The following is a 16,721-nucleotide window of genomic DNA, read 5'->3' as shown; positions in this document are numbered from 1 at the left end:
CTTTACCTGTGCTGTTCCCTCTGCTTAAAATGCTGTTCCCTCTGCTTGAAACTTCCTGTCTCCCGTTTCTGAGTTCCTATTTTTCATTCTAGGTCTAACCCCCCATAACGGTGTCTCAGTCCTTTCAGATCTTCCCGTGTCTCCTGTCCTGCACCCTGGGTCCCAGCACCCCAATTCCACCTGTGCTGGTCCCCCATCGGGAATGCCTCCGGGTCTCCCCACAGCTTAGCTCTTCTTTCAGAACGACCTGAAGACCCACACCAACCAGGGTGCTCTGTTTAAGTGGACTTTGTTCTCATAAATCATTTCCTCCCTTTATTTGGATACTGTTGCCAGGCCTTCTTGACATTGTAGGCACTTCTTTGTCTTCTCTCCCCTAAAAGGTGTAAAGGTTCTTGCCTCAGGGAACTGGCCTTTCTGTTACCCCGTATGTCACTGAGCGCACTCCTGGGCACACGTAAGATGTGCCAGAGAACTCGCTGTAACCGACCACCGGTGGGACGCACTGGCCACCGCCCAGAAGGGCAGTCCTCCCAGGCTCCACGTTCTCTGTGAGGGAACCGGAGGGAGGGGCTGAGGTCACATCCCGCTCAGGTCCTGCATGACCTCAGGACATCCCTGGGGACAGGAGTTGGGCCTGGATTATGCAGTCACAGACTCTCAGGACGGGGCGAGTTCTCCAGGTCCATCTCACTAAACCATCAGTGGATTTTGGTGTCTCCCCCCATCCCCCAGCCTCCTCCCCATCTCTAGTCATAGGGAACCTTCTGTCCCCAGAAAAAAAGCCCTCCACACCGTCTTGCTACTGGAAGATCGGAGCTGAAGAGCCTTGATAGGCCCCCAGGGGCACACAGGAAACTTGACCTTGGCTGGGGGGAAATGTGAGGCTGCTGCCCAGCCCACCAGAACTGACGGCCTTTAAGTACTCATCCTGCCGCCAGGGCAGAGCCCGGCCGGCGGAGTTTGGACTGAGGGCCACCTCACCCGTTCAGGGCAGCTGCCACCGCTGCTGCGGCAGGACGATCGTGATTCCCAGGAATGAGTGTTAGTTCTTATTTACTTCACATCAGAGCACTGCAGACAAACCAGGACCCTGGGCACATTTTCTGTGTGTCTGTTTTATGGACGTTCCCACACCTGCAGCCCTGGACAAAGGGAGCCCCGAGAGCTGAGTAAGTGATGACCGAATAGCCTCTGGGCTGTGATATCCTCAAGAGCGAGAACCTGTGTCTTAAACACCCAGTGCCAAACAGCGCTGTGACAGATGTTCGTTCAACCGACTCAGTCTGGAGTGAGTGTGGCTCTGAGGTTACCGAGGCAGAGGCTCTGTGAGCACCTGCCTTGCACACACACCCACGCACACCCACGCTCTCCCCTTCCTTCTCCCAGGCCTGCCTTCCAGGCACTAATCTTGCCTCCAATCTGTCACCATGTGCTTTAGGCTCTTTGTATTTTATTGAGTGTTAGAAATGAAACAAACAACAAAAGCCATGTGTAAAGCAGGCTTGAATTTGATGAAAAACTTACTAAAACATCATCCTTTAGAAAACAAAGTTGTTTCATAATTCAATCCCAGAAGGTAGCTAGCTCGCTCCCTCCCTCCCTTCCTTTCTTCCTCCCTACGCTTCCTTCTCATCTGTAATAAGAATAATGTAACTCGGTTTGTCTTCCACCTGCCTTGGCTCTAGCAAATCCATGGCTAAGTATAATAATCAAATATGTTAACACATTGGACTTACTCCTCTCCTTGTTTTTCCCTCTCATTTTCCTGCAGCCTCACCAGACACCCTCCTCTGTGGACGCTGTGCCACGTCCTCTCAGCAGCCGGCAGGCGCACACACTCACTCACCACACGCAAAGCGAGAGCAGCCGGCATGCGGGGGGCGGGAACTGATCTCACTTCTCCTGCCACTGACTCAGAGACCGACGGGGTGCATGCTCCCAAGAAACACTGACCCTTTCTTTCATTTTCTTTTCTAGAAAAGACAAACTATGCCTTTAACTGAGATCCAAGGAGTGTAACCTGGTTACTATGGAGTCAACATTTTCAACTTTTACCTTAAAAGCAAGGGGAAGCCTCCTGGGCGTGGGCTTTGGGTGATAGTGCCAGCCGGGCGGGGGCTTTGGGGCCGGGGCTACGGACGCACTGGGACCTGGGCAGGATTCTTGAGTTCAGAGAAGGGTGTTCGGAAGAGGAGACTCTGGGTGAGCCTTGTGTCTGCCTCACTCAGCAGACGTGCTGAGGGTGCCCTCTGGGCCCACCTGGGCTGGGCTGGGCTTTGCCACAGACAGGAGAAGAGGGCCCAGCCCTGGCTCCCGGAGGCCGGGCGCTCACCGCCGAGGGAGGGGGCCAGGCCCCACGGAACACAGGGCACACACGTAACCCACGTGGAAGTCGGGAGTCAGGCTCACCAACAGGACTCCCTGGAGACGGTATCGGTGAAAATGCCCCTGCCACCACCCAGCCCCCCCAGGACAGGCGGAAAGATGACAGCAGGCGGGCAGGGGGCTCAGTGCCACTCACCGAGGTCGTTGTTGCTCATCATGGCGTTGGACGCCCGCAGCCGGGGCCCCTGCTGGGTGAAGTGGTAGCCGAATTTCAGAAGCGTTGTGTTTTTCTCCAGCATGCTCACGATCTCCATTTCCACCTTGTTGCCCAGGGGCTGGCTCTGTGGTCAAGAAAGAACGATGGTCACCACCCATTGGTTTGTGCAGGACCTAAACCCTCCCTACCCAGCAAGAACCTGAGGGGTGGGGTGGGGGATTTTAACCCCGCCCCCTCCAAGAGCAGGAAATGAAACTCTGGAGAAGGTGAAAGGTCCCACAGCCAGGAGGACATGAGCTGGGGTTCAGGCCTAGGGCCACTGGACACCAAGGACGGACCTTTCCACTGGCCACCGCAGCCCTCCTAGGTCTGAGCAGGGAAGGCCTTCACAGCACCTAGTCCGAGGAAAAGTAAAACTCCTGCTCCTCGGGCTCTTCCCTTATGCTAATTAAATCAGCATCTCCGGGAATGAGGCTCAGGTGTCTGTGCTTTTACAACTCCCAGGTGTCTCACGTACAGCCAGGTCTGCGGATCAGTCACTCAGACTCATCCACAGCTTACAAATGAAGACACAGAGGCCTAACGAGGGAAGAGGATTCGCCCAGGGCACACAGGGAGTTGGGGATGCCGGAGTTGGCGTCCTACCTATGGCCTGTTACGTCCCTACCCCAAGATTGGTAGTGATCACCTGCCAAAGATTAAAAACAAGACAGGCAGAGCATAGCAATGGGCAGGGTCGGGAAGGATATGAGGGTGGGCACCGGTCTGGTTTATAACAGTGGGGGAAGGGAAGCCACTTGACCGTCCACCAAGAGGGAGTCGCTCAGATAAATGACAGTTCAGTTTTGCAACAGAACATGTCAGTGGCCTGGGAAGGTGACCATGAACCACACTAAGTAGAGGGGAAAAAGCCATATTGAGGGAGAAGTATCTTTATTCTTCATACACATATATATACATTGACAAGGCCTGGATGTCATTAGTGGTGGTGGGATTTGGGCAGTTCTGTTTTCTTCTTGATATGTTATTGTAGTGTTTTTCTTTTATCACATATGGGGGCGGGGGGCAACGAAAGTAGGTTTAATGTTGTAATACAAGTAAATAATACAATAATTAATAAATAATAATACAAGAATAAACTGTTTTGCATATTCACAACTGTAAACCTACGTTTGCCCAGCCCTGTATAATAAGATAAGAATAAACATGAAGAGGTTTGGAAAGACAGAGAAAGCAACATCAGACTTCATGGGTAAAGACTTCCCCGATCAGAGCAGGAGCAAGATAGCCATGTTCCCTTTCCCTGCTTGGGGGGTCCTCACCGGGGCAGTGAAGCAAGAAGAAGAAATAAAAGGCATCCATGTTGGAAAGGAGGAAGCAAATGATTTGTATCTGCAGGTGACACAGTATTGTAAACAGAAAATCCTAAGGAATCCACAAAAAACTCCTGGAGCCAGGAAGTGAGATCAGCGAGCTTGCAGGGGACAAAGGACCAGTGTCTGAAAATCAGCTGTGTTTCCGTACACTCGTAATAAACATCTCAAAGAAGAAATTATGAAAATAATTCCATTTATAATAATATAAAAATACTTAGGGATATATTTAATAAAAGAAGTAAAGGCTTGTATACTGAAAATTGCAAGTAGCATAGAACATTAAAGAAGACATAAGTAAATGTACAAATGTTCACACTCCTGGAGCAGAAGACTTACTATTGCTGAGATGGCAGTATTCCCAACCTGATCTAAGGAAGCAGCGAAGAGAAACATAACCCCCTCCAACGTCCCCCCTCTGCTGGTAACTGCCGCTCTGTGTGGAGAGCGTGCTGTGCTTCCAAAGCCTTGCACCCAGTTTGGAGGATCTCAGTTCATTCCCTTTAATAACCTGACAGGATAAGCCTCCCCGCCTCCCCAGCCCGGCACCCAGGCCCAGCCCGGTTTAGTCCTCATCTTCCTCCCCTCGCTCAGCGCTCACTCAGCCTGTTTACCCCGGGGCTGTGGTTCACAGTGCCTGGTGCCGGCAGAGGTCGACCTCTGAACGTGTGCCTCCTCCCTCCACATGGATGCCCTTACCCACTTAGGTCTGCCTGCTGACGTACCCCTAGTGCTTTCCTGCCAATCCAAATGCCCCCATCCAGGGAGGCCTTTCCTGATCCTTATCCCTGGAATAGGCCTTTTCCCACTCCACGCTCATGTGGCACACTGAATGTCCCTCTCTCCCCTCAGCCTGGTCCATCTGTCTTATGTGGGTCACCTGCATCCGTATCTCCCATGAGCCCGGGTTGTTCAGCACGGTAGCCATTAGCCACATGTGGCTCTTTAAGTTGAGACATAATTGACATAAAACACTATACAAATTTTACATGTACAACATAGTGATTTGATATTTATATACGTTGTGAAATGATTACCACAATAAGTCTAGTTAATATCTGTCACCATCCACAGTTATAAAAATTTTTTTGTTGTGATAAGGACTTTTAAGTTCTGCTCTCAGTCACTGAGGTCACTGGCTCTGCTGGAACTCAGGATGGGCCAGTCTCAGACAGTGTAGGTCCTCCCTGACTGGGGCGGGGCGGGGAATTTGTTGCAGGGGCTGCCGGGGCTCAGTCCAGAGTGCAAAGCACCCCGATGCAAACTGCCCCCACTCAACCTCCCTACATCGTGGGGAGGTGGGCCGGGCAGGCAGGACTCACACCTCCGTCTTAGAGATGAGTAGACTGAGCCCGTGTGTAGAGGGAAGCTGGACTGTGCTCCTTTTGCTTAACGACGGAGCCCAGGCCCGACCTAGGCCTGGGGCTGGAAAGACTTGGGAGGATCCTACAGGCCCACACTCTCAAAGTAGCATCTACTGTCCCCGAGACACACGCAGGTATGTCTGGGGGTGTGTGACTGGGTACAGGATTCTTTTAGATACGTGTGGCTACTCTTTCCCACATGTTAATAGTAGGCCAAAACCACAACTTTTATAGGAAGGAGTGAAACAGAAAACGTGCCTATATCTTAACAAACCTCACCCTTGCTGCGTTCTCGGGCCCTCCTTCCCCCAGGGACTCTGAGACCAGGAGGCCTCGCTCATCATACAGGTGGGAGAAGAGCCCACGGGACGAGGGTCAGACAGAAACTCTGGTCTCTTACTTAGATTTCAAATACTCATTACTTAGTGATTACTGCATGCCAGGCAGTGTCACAGCACCTTGCATACACTGAGTCACCTTCCCTTCACCATGAGCCTAGGGAACATGCACTATTATTGCACCTTTCATCGTACAGACGAAGAACGTGAAGAACAAGAGGGACTAAGAAACTTCCCCTGAATCACAGAGCTCGTCGGGTGCAGACCAGGATTTGAACATGGGCAGTCTGCTTCAGGGTCTGAGCTAGTTCCCACCTCACTCAGGGGCCAGCTGATGGGAGGAGGCAGATGGCATTTGGCTACACATGTGGGACTGCGGTCAAACCAGCAGCAGTGTCTTCACTGGGGAGCAACTGCCTGCTAAGGTAGTAGGCTGCCTGTCCCTGGAAGTGTGCAAATAAAGGGCAGGCTGTGGGTGGCAAGGGGGTCTGAGCTGGCATCACAAATGAGGAAAGCTTAGGCCCTGTGACCTTTCCGGGTTCTGGGGCCTGCGTTCTGTGAGTCTATGAATAGCTCGCTTGGATGACACAAAAAAATCAGGAGACGACCTCGGCAATGGGTGCGAGGCAATTGGAAGCCCCTTGGGGAGAGACCAGGGCCAGCGGTGCCAGGAATGAACATGTAACTGGGATATCACGTCAGACAGACTGGAAACATCTGTCTCTCTCTGGTCTCCGACTGCAGAGCCAGGGAGTTGGGGGAGTAGGGAGAACTCTTGTCTCCTTTCAAATGTGCTTAAGAATTAAACCATTTGTGAACAAATGCAGTCTCATTATTAAAAGTCCACACGATACTAAAGCAGATGGAGCAAAATGAGCCCCCCTTCACCATTTGCCCCAGCCCCCCTCCCCCGTCTCCCACACAAGCTACCACCATGGCCAATGCGCGCTATGTGTGAAGTGTGTTACAGAAATATATAGCCTTTTATTTTTTATTTTTTTCTTCATGTGGATTCAAAAATATACCTATTGTTCTACCACTTGCCTTTGCCACTTAGTATTTTCTGGAGCTCTGTCGGAGCCAGCACACGGGAAACGAGCCCATTCCTCTGAGCTGCTGCAGGGGCCACCGGGGCACAGACCACTATCTGCTTGGCTTCCCTGCCTCCTTGTGACAAGCGACGCCCCAGGGGGCTCTGCAGGGGGCGGTAGTCTTTAGGGTGGAGGTGGGCGTAAGGAACCGCTCAGTTAAAAGGGGGGCGTATTTCGAGTTAAAATTGTGAATGTCTTTCAAAAGGATCCAAATGCTGACCTGCCCTCCCGTGGTTCATGACAGCTCTCAGGTCCTCACACCTTTACGGTGAGATGATCGGATTCTCTATTTAACAAAGCAACCAACCAGTGCCTCGGGTGGCATGGAGCTGCGACCTGTGGCTGAAGGCTCTGAGACCCCCTTTCTAGCCAGGGGTGGCCTGGCCAGAAAGAAGCTCACTTTGTACATCTGATAGAGCCAACCGCCTTTTCCCGGTGACCCAGAGACACGGGTGACGGGGAAATATTTGACAATAACACAGAGAGGTGCCCTGAGAGTTTTCGAGTCCAACTCGAGTCCCAAACCCTGGCTGATATTAAAATTCCCTCCACATCACGGCTGCCACACTATTCTGTTCCGCTTACCCGTCCCCAGGGATCGGGGTGCATTGCCCTTGGAAGCTCCCTGCTCCACCCTTGGGTAGCTCTGCTGCTGGGAAAGGTCTTTCTGGCCAAACAATAGCAACAGAAAATAATACAGACCACTCTCACTCTGGTGGTTTAAAAGTATGTCTGCAGATTTTTTGATATTTCTCCTTCCAAACGCAAGCCTGATTCTGCTCCCCTCGAGTTGCGCTTCTGACAGACAATGGCAGGAGTGACGGTCGAGCTTCCGAGATTGGCCCATCAACAGCACTTGAGGTTTTCTTTTTCCTCTGGCTCTGCCCACTCACCCTGGGAGAGGCTGGCCCCCACAGAGCAAGGACGCAGAGACAGCCCCAAGGCGAGGCTCACCTGGCAAGGACCCGAGGCCTCCTGCTCACAGCCCGGAGGGGCCACCTTGGAAGCATGCCCCCCAGCCCCGCCCAGGCCTTCAGCCTGCGTCTGGACGGTCATCTCATCGGAGACCCTGGACCAGAGTCATCCCACGCAACTGCTCCTGGATTTCTGAGCCTCTGACACTGGGAGCTAAAGCATGCCAATTGCTGTTTGAAGCTGCTAAATTTGTATGTGTGGGCGAATTTGTTACACAGCTATGGATAATTGGTACACTCACATGTGATGCTGAGAAAAAAAAGGCAGACATAAAAGGGCACATGCATGCGATTCTGTGCATCTGGAGCTTAAGATCAAGCACAACTCATCTGCAGCAACAGACAGCAGGACGTGATTGCACCTGGAGGGCGGTGACTGGGCGGGGCCCGGGGAGCCTGCTGGGTGCCGAAACAGTCGAGGTCTTGGCCTTGGTGGGGATTGCACGGGTGTACATGTGGATGTGTAAACCCACTGAGCTGTCCTCTTAAGACATACTCGCTTTGCTACATGTAAGCTACAGTTTGCTAAAAAAGCAAACGTAAGTAAGAAAGAAAAGGAGGGAACAAGGAGGAAAGAAAAGAGGTAAAAAGTTGCTCCTTATAGGAGCTAGAATCTCTCAGAGACCAGTCCTCCGCACCCTGCCCCACCCACCGGTCCACCACCAACTGGGTCTAACAAACAATGGGAATCTCACCTCCCTCTGACTGAGAGAACACCACATGCCAGGTATTGATTCAGGAATCAACATATTAAATCCTGTTGCTACCCTATTAGATTGAGTGTCAGTATTATTCCCATTTCACAGATGAGGAAACTGAGGCATGGGCACAGTAAATGACTTTCCCCAGTTACGCAGCAAGAACAGAACTAGGGCTTGGCTGGGACTTGACCCCTTGTTCAGCTTCCAGCGTTGGAGATCTGAAGACAGGCCATCCTTGGGCCTGCTTGTCTCTCCTCTGGAAATCTCCGGGTTTTTCAGAACAGGGCGCAGTGGGAACCTCCACTGAGTTGATCTCATTTTCCCCTGAGAAGTGAGGTCAGTAAAAGAGCACCAGTGGCACGTAGTGGAAGGGACAGTGACACATGCCTGTCCTCTCACTGAGGTCAACAGCCCCAGGCTGAACCACCTCAATTCACAATGAAAGTACAGATGCAAAAATGATGCCCAGACCAGGAGCTGCCACTTAGGAGGTAAAGGTATAAGGAACAAAATAGAGAACACAATTAGGCAGGAAGTCTTGCTCTTTTGGTTTTCAAGAGGGTTTCCCTTGTGTCTGGCACACCCAAAAGCACACTCAGCCTCACTTACAACAGAGCTAGCCAGAGGACATACGTGTGCAACGTGAGACTGAGGGGGTGCTGCCATGTGTGAAAGCCTTCAGGATCCTATTCCAGTGTGGCTTCTGTGTTCTTTCTAAACTTACTGTAATTAGGAAAATAATCCAACCTGAAAAAAAACCCAAGAAAACAAAATCCACTTCCTTTAGCTTTAAAAAAAATATATTAAGCGCAACCTCACTGTCACACACTGGAGTGAAATGCCCAGTCACTACCCCCAGACCTTGTGCGTGTCTTCATTTGCGGAGGGGTCAGGTTCTTGGTCGCTGTCTGTTCAGAGGGGCAGTGGGAGTGCCCTGTGGCCCTAGGGTCCAGGGAAGGGCCTGCTGGAGGGAGCTCTGTGGGAGTGAGGAGGGTGAATTGAGAGGCCCGGAGAACCACTGTTTGGATGTTTGGACTTTTGAACGTTTGGACGCAACCTGCTTGGGACGGGCAGGGCCTGTGGAAGCCCCACCTGCAGGGTCTGTGCCCCCGGGGCTGAGCAGGCCTCTCGCGTCCACTGGGCTCGAAGCATCCCGTCCGAGAGGCAGGACCTCTCAGCTCCCACCCAGCTCGGACACTTCATCTATGCCTTTGGCCAAGTCTCATCCCTTGTCTGACCCTCAGTTTACCCCCCTGTAAGAGAGGGACTGGACTAGCCGTGTTCTCCGTGCCCTCAGCTCTGGGTCAGGGCCCCTCCGCCCCTCCTGCCCTCCCTGAGGTCTTGGGGCAGCTTTGGGCCCCAGAGGAGCAGTGCTCGGAGATAAAGAAAGACTGGCTGAATAAACAAAGAGCCTCGAGCCCTGGTTCCCGACACTGCCTGGAGCCAGCCCGGGAGGCTCCGTGTCACCGGGTAGAATGCCCCGAGTCCCTTTCTTTGGCCATATAAGGGAAAAGGAGAACAGAGTCCCACTGACACAGGTTACAGGCACCAGGGCCAAGCAGAAAGCTGCAGCCTCTGAAGACCTGGGTGTCTAACCAAGAATGAGGCATAAATCAAATGCCACTCACCACCTCCTTTCCGTCACACTCCACACGAGCCTACGGCCTGGGGCACCCGATGAGCGCCGGTGGCCATACCCAGGCCTCCTCCCACACACTGTGAGAGGCACGGGTGGTCTTCCCCAGAGCCTGGGTGGCAGAGCCCCCTCCCCAAGACTGGCCTCCTCCCTGTCCTCCTCTTCCTGCCCTGGCAGGCCCCATTCTTGTCGCAGACTCTGGGCATATGGGAGCACTTCCCCATAGGCCCCTCACCTAGGAGGTCACAGTACCCCCTGTGGTCTCCTAGGCCCTGAGGCCCTCTCCCTGCCCCAGCCCTCCCCCACTCAGCAGGGAACTATGTTCCCAGAGCACAGCTCTGATTGGTGCACGAGGCAGTCCACAACCTGTCTTCCCCCAGCTTGCCTATCCAGAGCCTCTTAGACTCCTGGCTCCATTTCTGGCCTTCCTCTAGGGGTACCATTAGTCATGTTTGGATGGGGTCCTCTCTTCCTCCTCTTTACTTGTGTGGTTCCCAGAACCCAAGATGCCATGGCCTCTATTTCATCCTCTGAGATACTGTCTACCCTACAGGTTTATCTCAAACTCCACCTCCTCCAAGAAGTCCCCCTGATGCCTGTTCCTGACTGAGACTGCTCGTACCAGTGGACCTTAGGGCCCACTGTCTGTGGCTTGCTGGAGCACCACATTTGAGGATCCTTCCTGCACTTGTGTGTCTTCCTATGCATCGCAGAATCCCTGGGGGGCAGACCTGGAGCCCAGGGCAGCTCTGGGGTACAGCCAACGCTGACCAAATGCAGAGATAAACCAAAAGAGAGGCTCCCAGTATGCGGGAGTAAGTGGTGAGAATGCTCTGACCTTGCACCAAGGGAAAGGGACAGCTGAGAAAGGCCAAGCGCAGTCCTGGTGAAACTGCAGTAGGCTCAAGAGCCCAGACTGGCAGAGCTCACGGACTTCGGAGTCACACAGACCTGGGTTCGAATCTTGCTTCTGTGACTGACTTACTGTATGACCACAGGCAGGTCACATAGCCTGCATGGGCCTCAGTTTCCTCAGCTGCGATACTGGGATGGGTGGCAATACTGAGTTACAGTCTGTGTGAGCCTTCAGTGGACTCACGGGACCTGCTTAGGAAATCAGCTCAGAATGATGTGAGAACTCTGAGATGACTTTTGGAGTAATTACAAAGGTTAACGGCTGCCTCATTTACATCTGCCATCTCCTCAGCAGTGGGGATTCTTACTAGCCCCTTTACAAGCGAGGGGCTGCGGCTCAGGGAAGCAATCACCCTTGCACCTGGGGTTCGGGGGAGGGGGTGAGGGTGACGTCAGCGCTGGCTCCATCTCTGGGCCCTGGGGGTCGAGTAGTGAGAATGAAGGTGGGCAGCTCGTAGGTCTCAGTGCACACCGGGTAGGCCCTGACTCCCTGCACAGTCAGGCTTGAAGTCACATGACCAGCCAATCCCAGGCCCTGGCCCAGGGCAGCCGCCACACCCGCCGTATGCTTCCATTCCACAGGCTGTGCCCCCCGCCCTCCAACAAAGCAGGGTCCGCAGTGGCTAAAGGAGGGACATAAAAGGTGGGGGTGGGGAGGGGTTGGGGCTGGGCAAGGCAGCAGCAGCAAGGCCACTGGAGACATGCGAGGGGTCGGGTGCAGCAAGTTCACACGATAGGGCTGCTGCAGGCTCATGTGGCCTTTTCGTGTGAACCCGAGAACCAGGGCCCTGTCTGCTGAACACAGCTCCATACCGAGTCTTAAGGAGTGGCATGTGGGTTGGACGCCGACCCCTGCCACCTCACTGTGCAGCGAACAGCACGCACAACCCTCGGGGCAGCCCTGCGTAGTGAGTGCTCCAAATGGAGACACGGAGGTGACTCAGACCCAGCACTGGCTTCCGAGAACCTCACAGGCTGGTCAAGGGCCCAGGAGAACTCAGGACAGGGGAGCTCCTCACTCACTCTGGGGGGCCAGTTTCCACAGTGTGAATATTCCCGCTAGGGGCCATTTCAAGGGACCAACGTGCCAGGCCTGAATGGGAGCTGGAAAGAGACGCCCGAGGCTGGCTCTTCCAGAGCTGGTCCAGGCTGGCCCCGGAACACCGCTGGGGCTCAGACCCGCTTCGGCTGAACCCAGAAGAGGAGGAGAAGAGTTCCCCGGGCAGACAAGTGGTAGGGCCAGCGGGAGGGAAAAGCAAGAGCAGAGACATGGAGGCATGAGAGCAAGTAGGGGCAAGCTGTGAGGTGCTGTGAAGGGGTTCTGATGCACAAGGGACCCCAGAAGTCTTTCCGGAAGCTCGTAATGTTTTCGTTCCTGACCTGGACAGGGGTTACAAGCCCAGTACGATTCGTTAAACTGTACATTTAAGTCTTACACACTTTTCTGTATGCTTGTAATATTTTACAATAAAGATAACTATCTTGTTCAGGGATAATCGCTATTTACAATTATTCTATTTCCTTCCAGTCTTTTTCCTATGCACATATTTATATGACCATTCAGCAAAAATTTTCATGTAGAAAAAATAAGTCCCCTATCCACACACCATAGAGAAGAAGGCATTTCAACCTTGGAAACAAGTGGTGTAATGAAAGGGGTATGGGATTTGGAGTCAGAGATCTGGATTCAAATCGTGCCCCCTAAAGCACAAATGTGGAGGCCCTAAGAAAGCTTGTCCTCACTCTTCTGAGCCCTTTGCTCCTCTGCAGACCAGGAGAGGTAACACCCACATCCTGCAGGGCCGGCCGGAAAATCAGAGACGACCTGTGTCAGGGACATGGCACAGAGCCTAGCCCACGCAGACCCTCAACACACGTAACGTACAAGATACCTTCCATGCGAGACACTGTTACTGGCATTGCTTTAAAAAGTCAGAACTTTTCAAGAAGTTGCCCTGAAAATAAATGACTGAGTCACAGAAGTTATAGAGTAACAGTAACCCCATAAGGATAAAGACAAACTAGAATTTGCCCAGAGAATAACCCCCATGATAAGGAGACACAAAAACCCATTGTGTGTGTGGAGGGGGGGGCAGTAATGGAAGAAAATGGGGTGTTCGGCCTGGTAAGGAAGATTCCAGTGGTTTGTAAGATCTGTGCAACGGAACAGAATTAAGGCTAACAAACAGGATTTATAGGGAGCTAATTTACATTGGATGTAAGAAAGGATAGTCTCAGCCCTGGCTGGCGTAGCTCAGTGGATTGAGTGCGGGCTACGAACCAAAGTGTTGCAGGTTCGATTCCCAGTCAGGGTACGTGCCTGGGTTGCGGGCCATGACCCCCAGCAACTGCACATTGATGTTTCTCTCTCTCTCTCTCTTTCTCCCTCCCTTCCCTCTCCAAAAAATAAATAAATACAATCTTAAAAAAAAAAGAAAGGATAGTCTCACTGATACTAGACAGGCAAGGAGTGAACTCCCCGTCACTAGGGGCTCACAAGCAAAAGCTAAAAGAGCACTTGGTGGGAGTGAAGAAGGAAGGTGTGCATGGTGGAGGCCCCTCAAAGCTGGGCTCTGGAGCTTTTATAACCAGCAGCATCCACTGGGTCCGGCAGCCTGCAGGCCAGTGCAGAACAGCTGGCGTCACAAGGTGAAGGGCATGCGGAGGCCCTTGATCGTCTTACCTGGTTATCAATTTTCAGCTCCACCAGAGAAGTGTTGTGCGGAAGGGCTTCCACCAGACGCAGGATCCCGGCTCCGGAAATGAAGTTGGACTCCACGTTCAGTGTCTTTAACACCTTGTTCTCCTTGAGCATCTCAGCAAGTGCCTTGAGCCACAGGGAAAAAGCGAGGGTATTTGTGAGTCACCCTGAGCAAGGCTGGAGCCCATCTTGAGTAAAACCTAAAACACTCAGGGAAGCAAGAGTGTTTTGTACACGTGTGCTGTTCGAGCCAGGGGCCAAGCAAGACGGTCCCCCTCAACTTCCTTCGCCAAGCAGGGCTCTGTGTCTCTCCTCCCCTCCAACCCGCCATGGCTCCTGAACCCCAGCCAGGTTATCCCACACTCCTCAGCCTGCTGCTGGGTGCAGGTTCCACTCTCCCGTTCAGCCCCAACTCCCACTGCTCCCTAATGGTGGGGCTCCTCCCAGTTCTCCGGGCCTGCCCAGTGCCCCCAGCTGCTTAGCCTTTGCTCACCCTGCCCCTGACACCAGGAATGCCCTTTCCTGTCTGCTTCGCCCACCCAAGCCCTGCCTGTCCTTCAAGGCTATCCTCGATGCCCCTTTCTCTGAGAGCCTTTGCTGGCGCCCCCAGCGAGCTGTGGCCTGTCTTCCTGACCCTCATAGAATTTCTCCATAGCCTCCCTCATGGAACTTGTATTCCCGGGTTTAGATCACTTTTTATATGGATGTCTCTGCCCTGAGACTATCTACCCTGGGTGGGCTGGAAGTGCACCTGATTCACTGCATGGCGCCCACAGTGTTCAACACACAGTAGGTCCTCAGTCACTGTTCACTAAGTGACTAGTCGAGTCCCAACCTCCTTAAATATTCTCGCTCGTCTCTTCTCTTTCCCTGTTGGAATTTCATGGAGTGGTTCTCTCGGTTGGAGCAGCAGAGAGCAGACAGGAAGGCCTGGGAACCACCCCACTGGGCAAGAGACCAGGGCACGTGGGAGGACAGGAGCTCAGGTAGTACCCGGCACATTCGGGAGGAATTCAGCCAGGGCGTATAGATGGCAATCAGAGCCTCCGAAGGATATGAAGTAATTAGTAGTTGGTGGAAACAGTGTGTCATGGTGGAAAGGAGACACCAGCAGCTGACGGACCAGGACAGACAATCTGGGGCCCTGTGGCCTGAGCCAGAAACACCCTCTGGCCATCCCTCCTGGCTGAGACCCAACAGAAGGCACCCCTCACAGGAAGTCTTCCTGCCGGACCCCACCACTCCCTCCCCAGCCTGCCTTGCTGTGCACACCCAGGATGGCAGGCTAGCTCTGTTTGTGAGCCTGAGTGGCTATACCCTCCCAAGGAGAGGGACCCAGTCTGTGTTCTCTCCACAGCAAACTTCCTGCTCCCCAGGGAAGGCCTGCCTGAGCCTGATAATCAAAATATTTAATAAGCAGTAGGTGAGTCCACCAGGCCGATCTAAGCAGACATGCTGGTGGCTGAACAGGTCTGAGAGGCTCTGTCATACCCGGTGTCCACTCGGTTTGCTGGAGCAGAGTGGAGGCCCTGGGGATGGTGTGGGCAGGAGAGGAGCTGGGGCAGGCAGTGGGGGTGCGTGCAGAGCTCTGGCAGCCTTATTTGCCAACCGGACTGGAGCATTTCAATGTTCGACAATGGGAATACTGGTGTGAACGGGCTGACATCAGCTATTGGCCGGGCACAGGGTCATTGTCCCGTAAACACATGTGGAGCTGAGCTGAGTGCCAGCACGGACATGCTTGCTTTCTGATCCACGACCCAGCAGTGTACTGAGCATGTGAGCATGCAGGCCATGACCCCCAGCAACCGCACACTGATGTTTCTCTCTCTCTCTTTATCTCTCCCTTCCCTCTCTAAAAATAAAATAAAAAAAAAAGTCAAGGAGAACTGATTGCTACTAAATAGACTTCCAAGCCAGGAAAGTTATCAGGGATAGAGAAGGGCATTACATAATGGTAAAGCAATCAATTCTCCAAGAAGATATAACAATCATTTTTGTATGTGCTCCTAACAACAGGACATCAAACTATGTGAGGAAAACTAATAGAACGGCAAAGAGAAATAGGTGAATCCACTACTAGAGTTAGAGATTTCAACATCCCTCTATCAGAAATGGACAGATCCAGCAAGTTGAAAATCATTAAGGACATACCTGAACTCAACAGCACCGTCCAGCTACTGGATGTAAGTGACATCTATGGGCTACTTCACCCAACAACAGCAGGATAATCATTCTTGTCAAGATCGCAGGGAATATTCATCAAGATCGACCGCATTGCGGGTCATGAAACACACCTTCGTGCATTTACAAAGGCAGAAACCATACAATGCCTACTCTCAGACTCTGGTGGAATTAAACTAGAAATCAGTAGCAGAAAGATAGCTGGAAAATCTCAAGACATGTAGAGATTAAACAACACATTTCTAAATAACATATGGATCAAAGAAGAAATCACAAGAGAAATTGAAAGGTATTTTGAATGAAATGAAAATGAAAACATAATTTATGAAAATGTGTGGGATGCAGCAAATGCAGTGCTTACAGCAGGGGTGGCAAACTCACTTTCACCGGGGGCCACATCAGCCTTGCAGTTGCCTTCAAAGGGCCGAATGTAATTTCAACTCCTTAACAGTTAAGGAGCAGTTACATTTATACAGTCCTAGAATTATTTCGACCCTTTGGAGGCAACCTCAAGGCTGATGTGGCCCTTGGCAAATATGAGTTTGACACCCCTGGCTTAGAGGAAAATTTATGACGGAATGCATATACTAGAAAATAACAAGGATCTAAAAACAATAATATAAGCTTCCATCTTAAGGAAATAGAAAAAGAAGAGCAAGTTAAATCCAAAGTGAACAGAAGAAAATAAACAATAAGAATTAGAGAAGAAATCAATGAAATTGAAAACAGGAAGTCAACAGAGAAAATCAATGAAGCCAAAAGCTGAGTTTTTAAAATTAATTAATTAATTAATTTAATTGTTCTTCAGGTACAGTTTTATGCCTTTTACCCCCATCCAAAAGCTGTTTTTTTGAAAAGACCAATAAAACCCACAAGCCTCTAGCCAGGCTTAGAAAAAG

The 16,721-nt window shown here is 51.9% G+C and overlaps 1 protein-coding gene across 2 annotated transcripts in view; it reads right to left on the bottom strand.

Moving 5' to 3' along the window:
* TMOD1 (tropomodulin 1) overlaps window positions 1-16,721 on the bottom strand; it is a 72,320-nt gene that overhangs the window by 5,769 nt on the left and 49,830 nt on the right. For both annotated transcript variants that reach the window (XM_028517783.2, XM_036021955.1), the window contains exons 8-9: window positions 13,621-13,764; window positions 2,525-2,669 (exon numbers count right to left, since the gene is read on the bottom strand). In XM_028517783.2, coding sequence (XP_028373584.1) covers window positions 2,525-2,669; window positions 13,621-13,764 — 289 coding nt within the window. The remainder of the gene's footprint in view (window positions 1-2,524; window positions 2,670-13,620; window positions 13,765-16,721) is intronic.

Source organism: Phyllostomus discolor, chromosome 3 (assembly GCF_004126475.2).
Source record: "Phyllostomus discolor isolate MPI-MPIP mPhyDis1 chromosome 3, mPhyDis1.pri.v3, whole genome shotgun sequence".
In the NCBI taxonomy this organism is placed as follows: Eukaryota; Metazoa; Chordata; class Mammalia; order Chiroptera; family Phyllostomidae; genus Phyllostomus; species Phyllostomus discolor.
The sequence above is the reverse complement of the archived record's forward strand: the minus strand, read 5'-3'. Positions and strand labels throughout refer to the sequence as shown.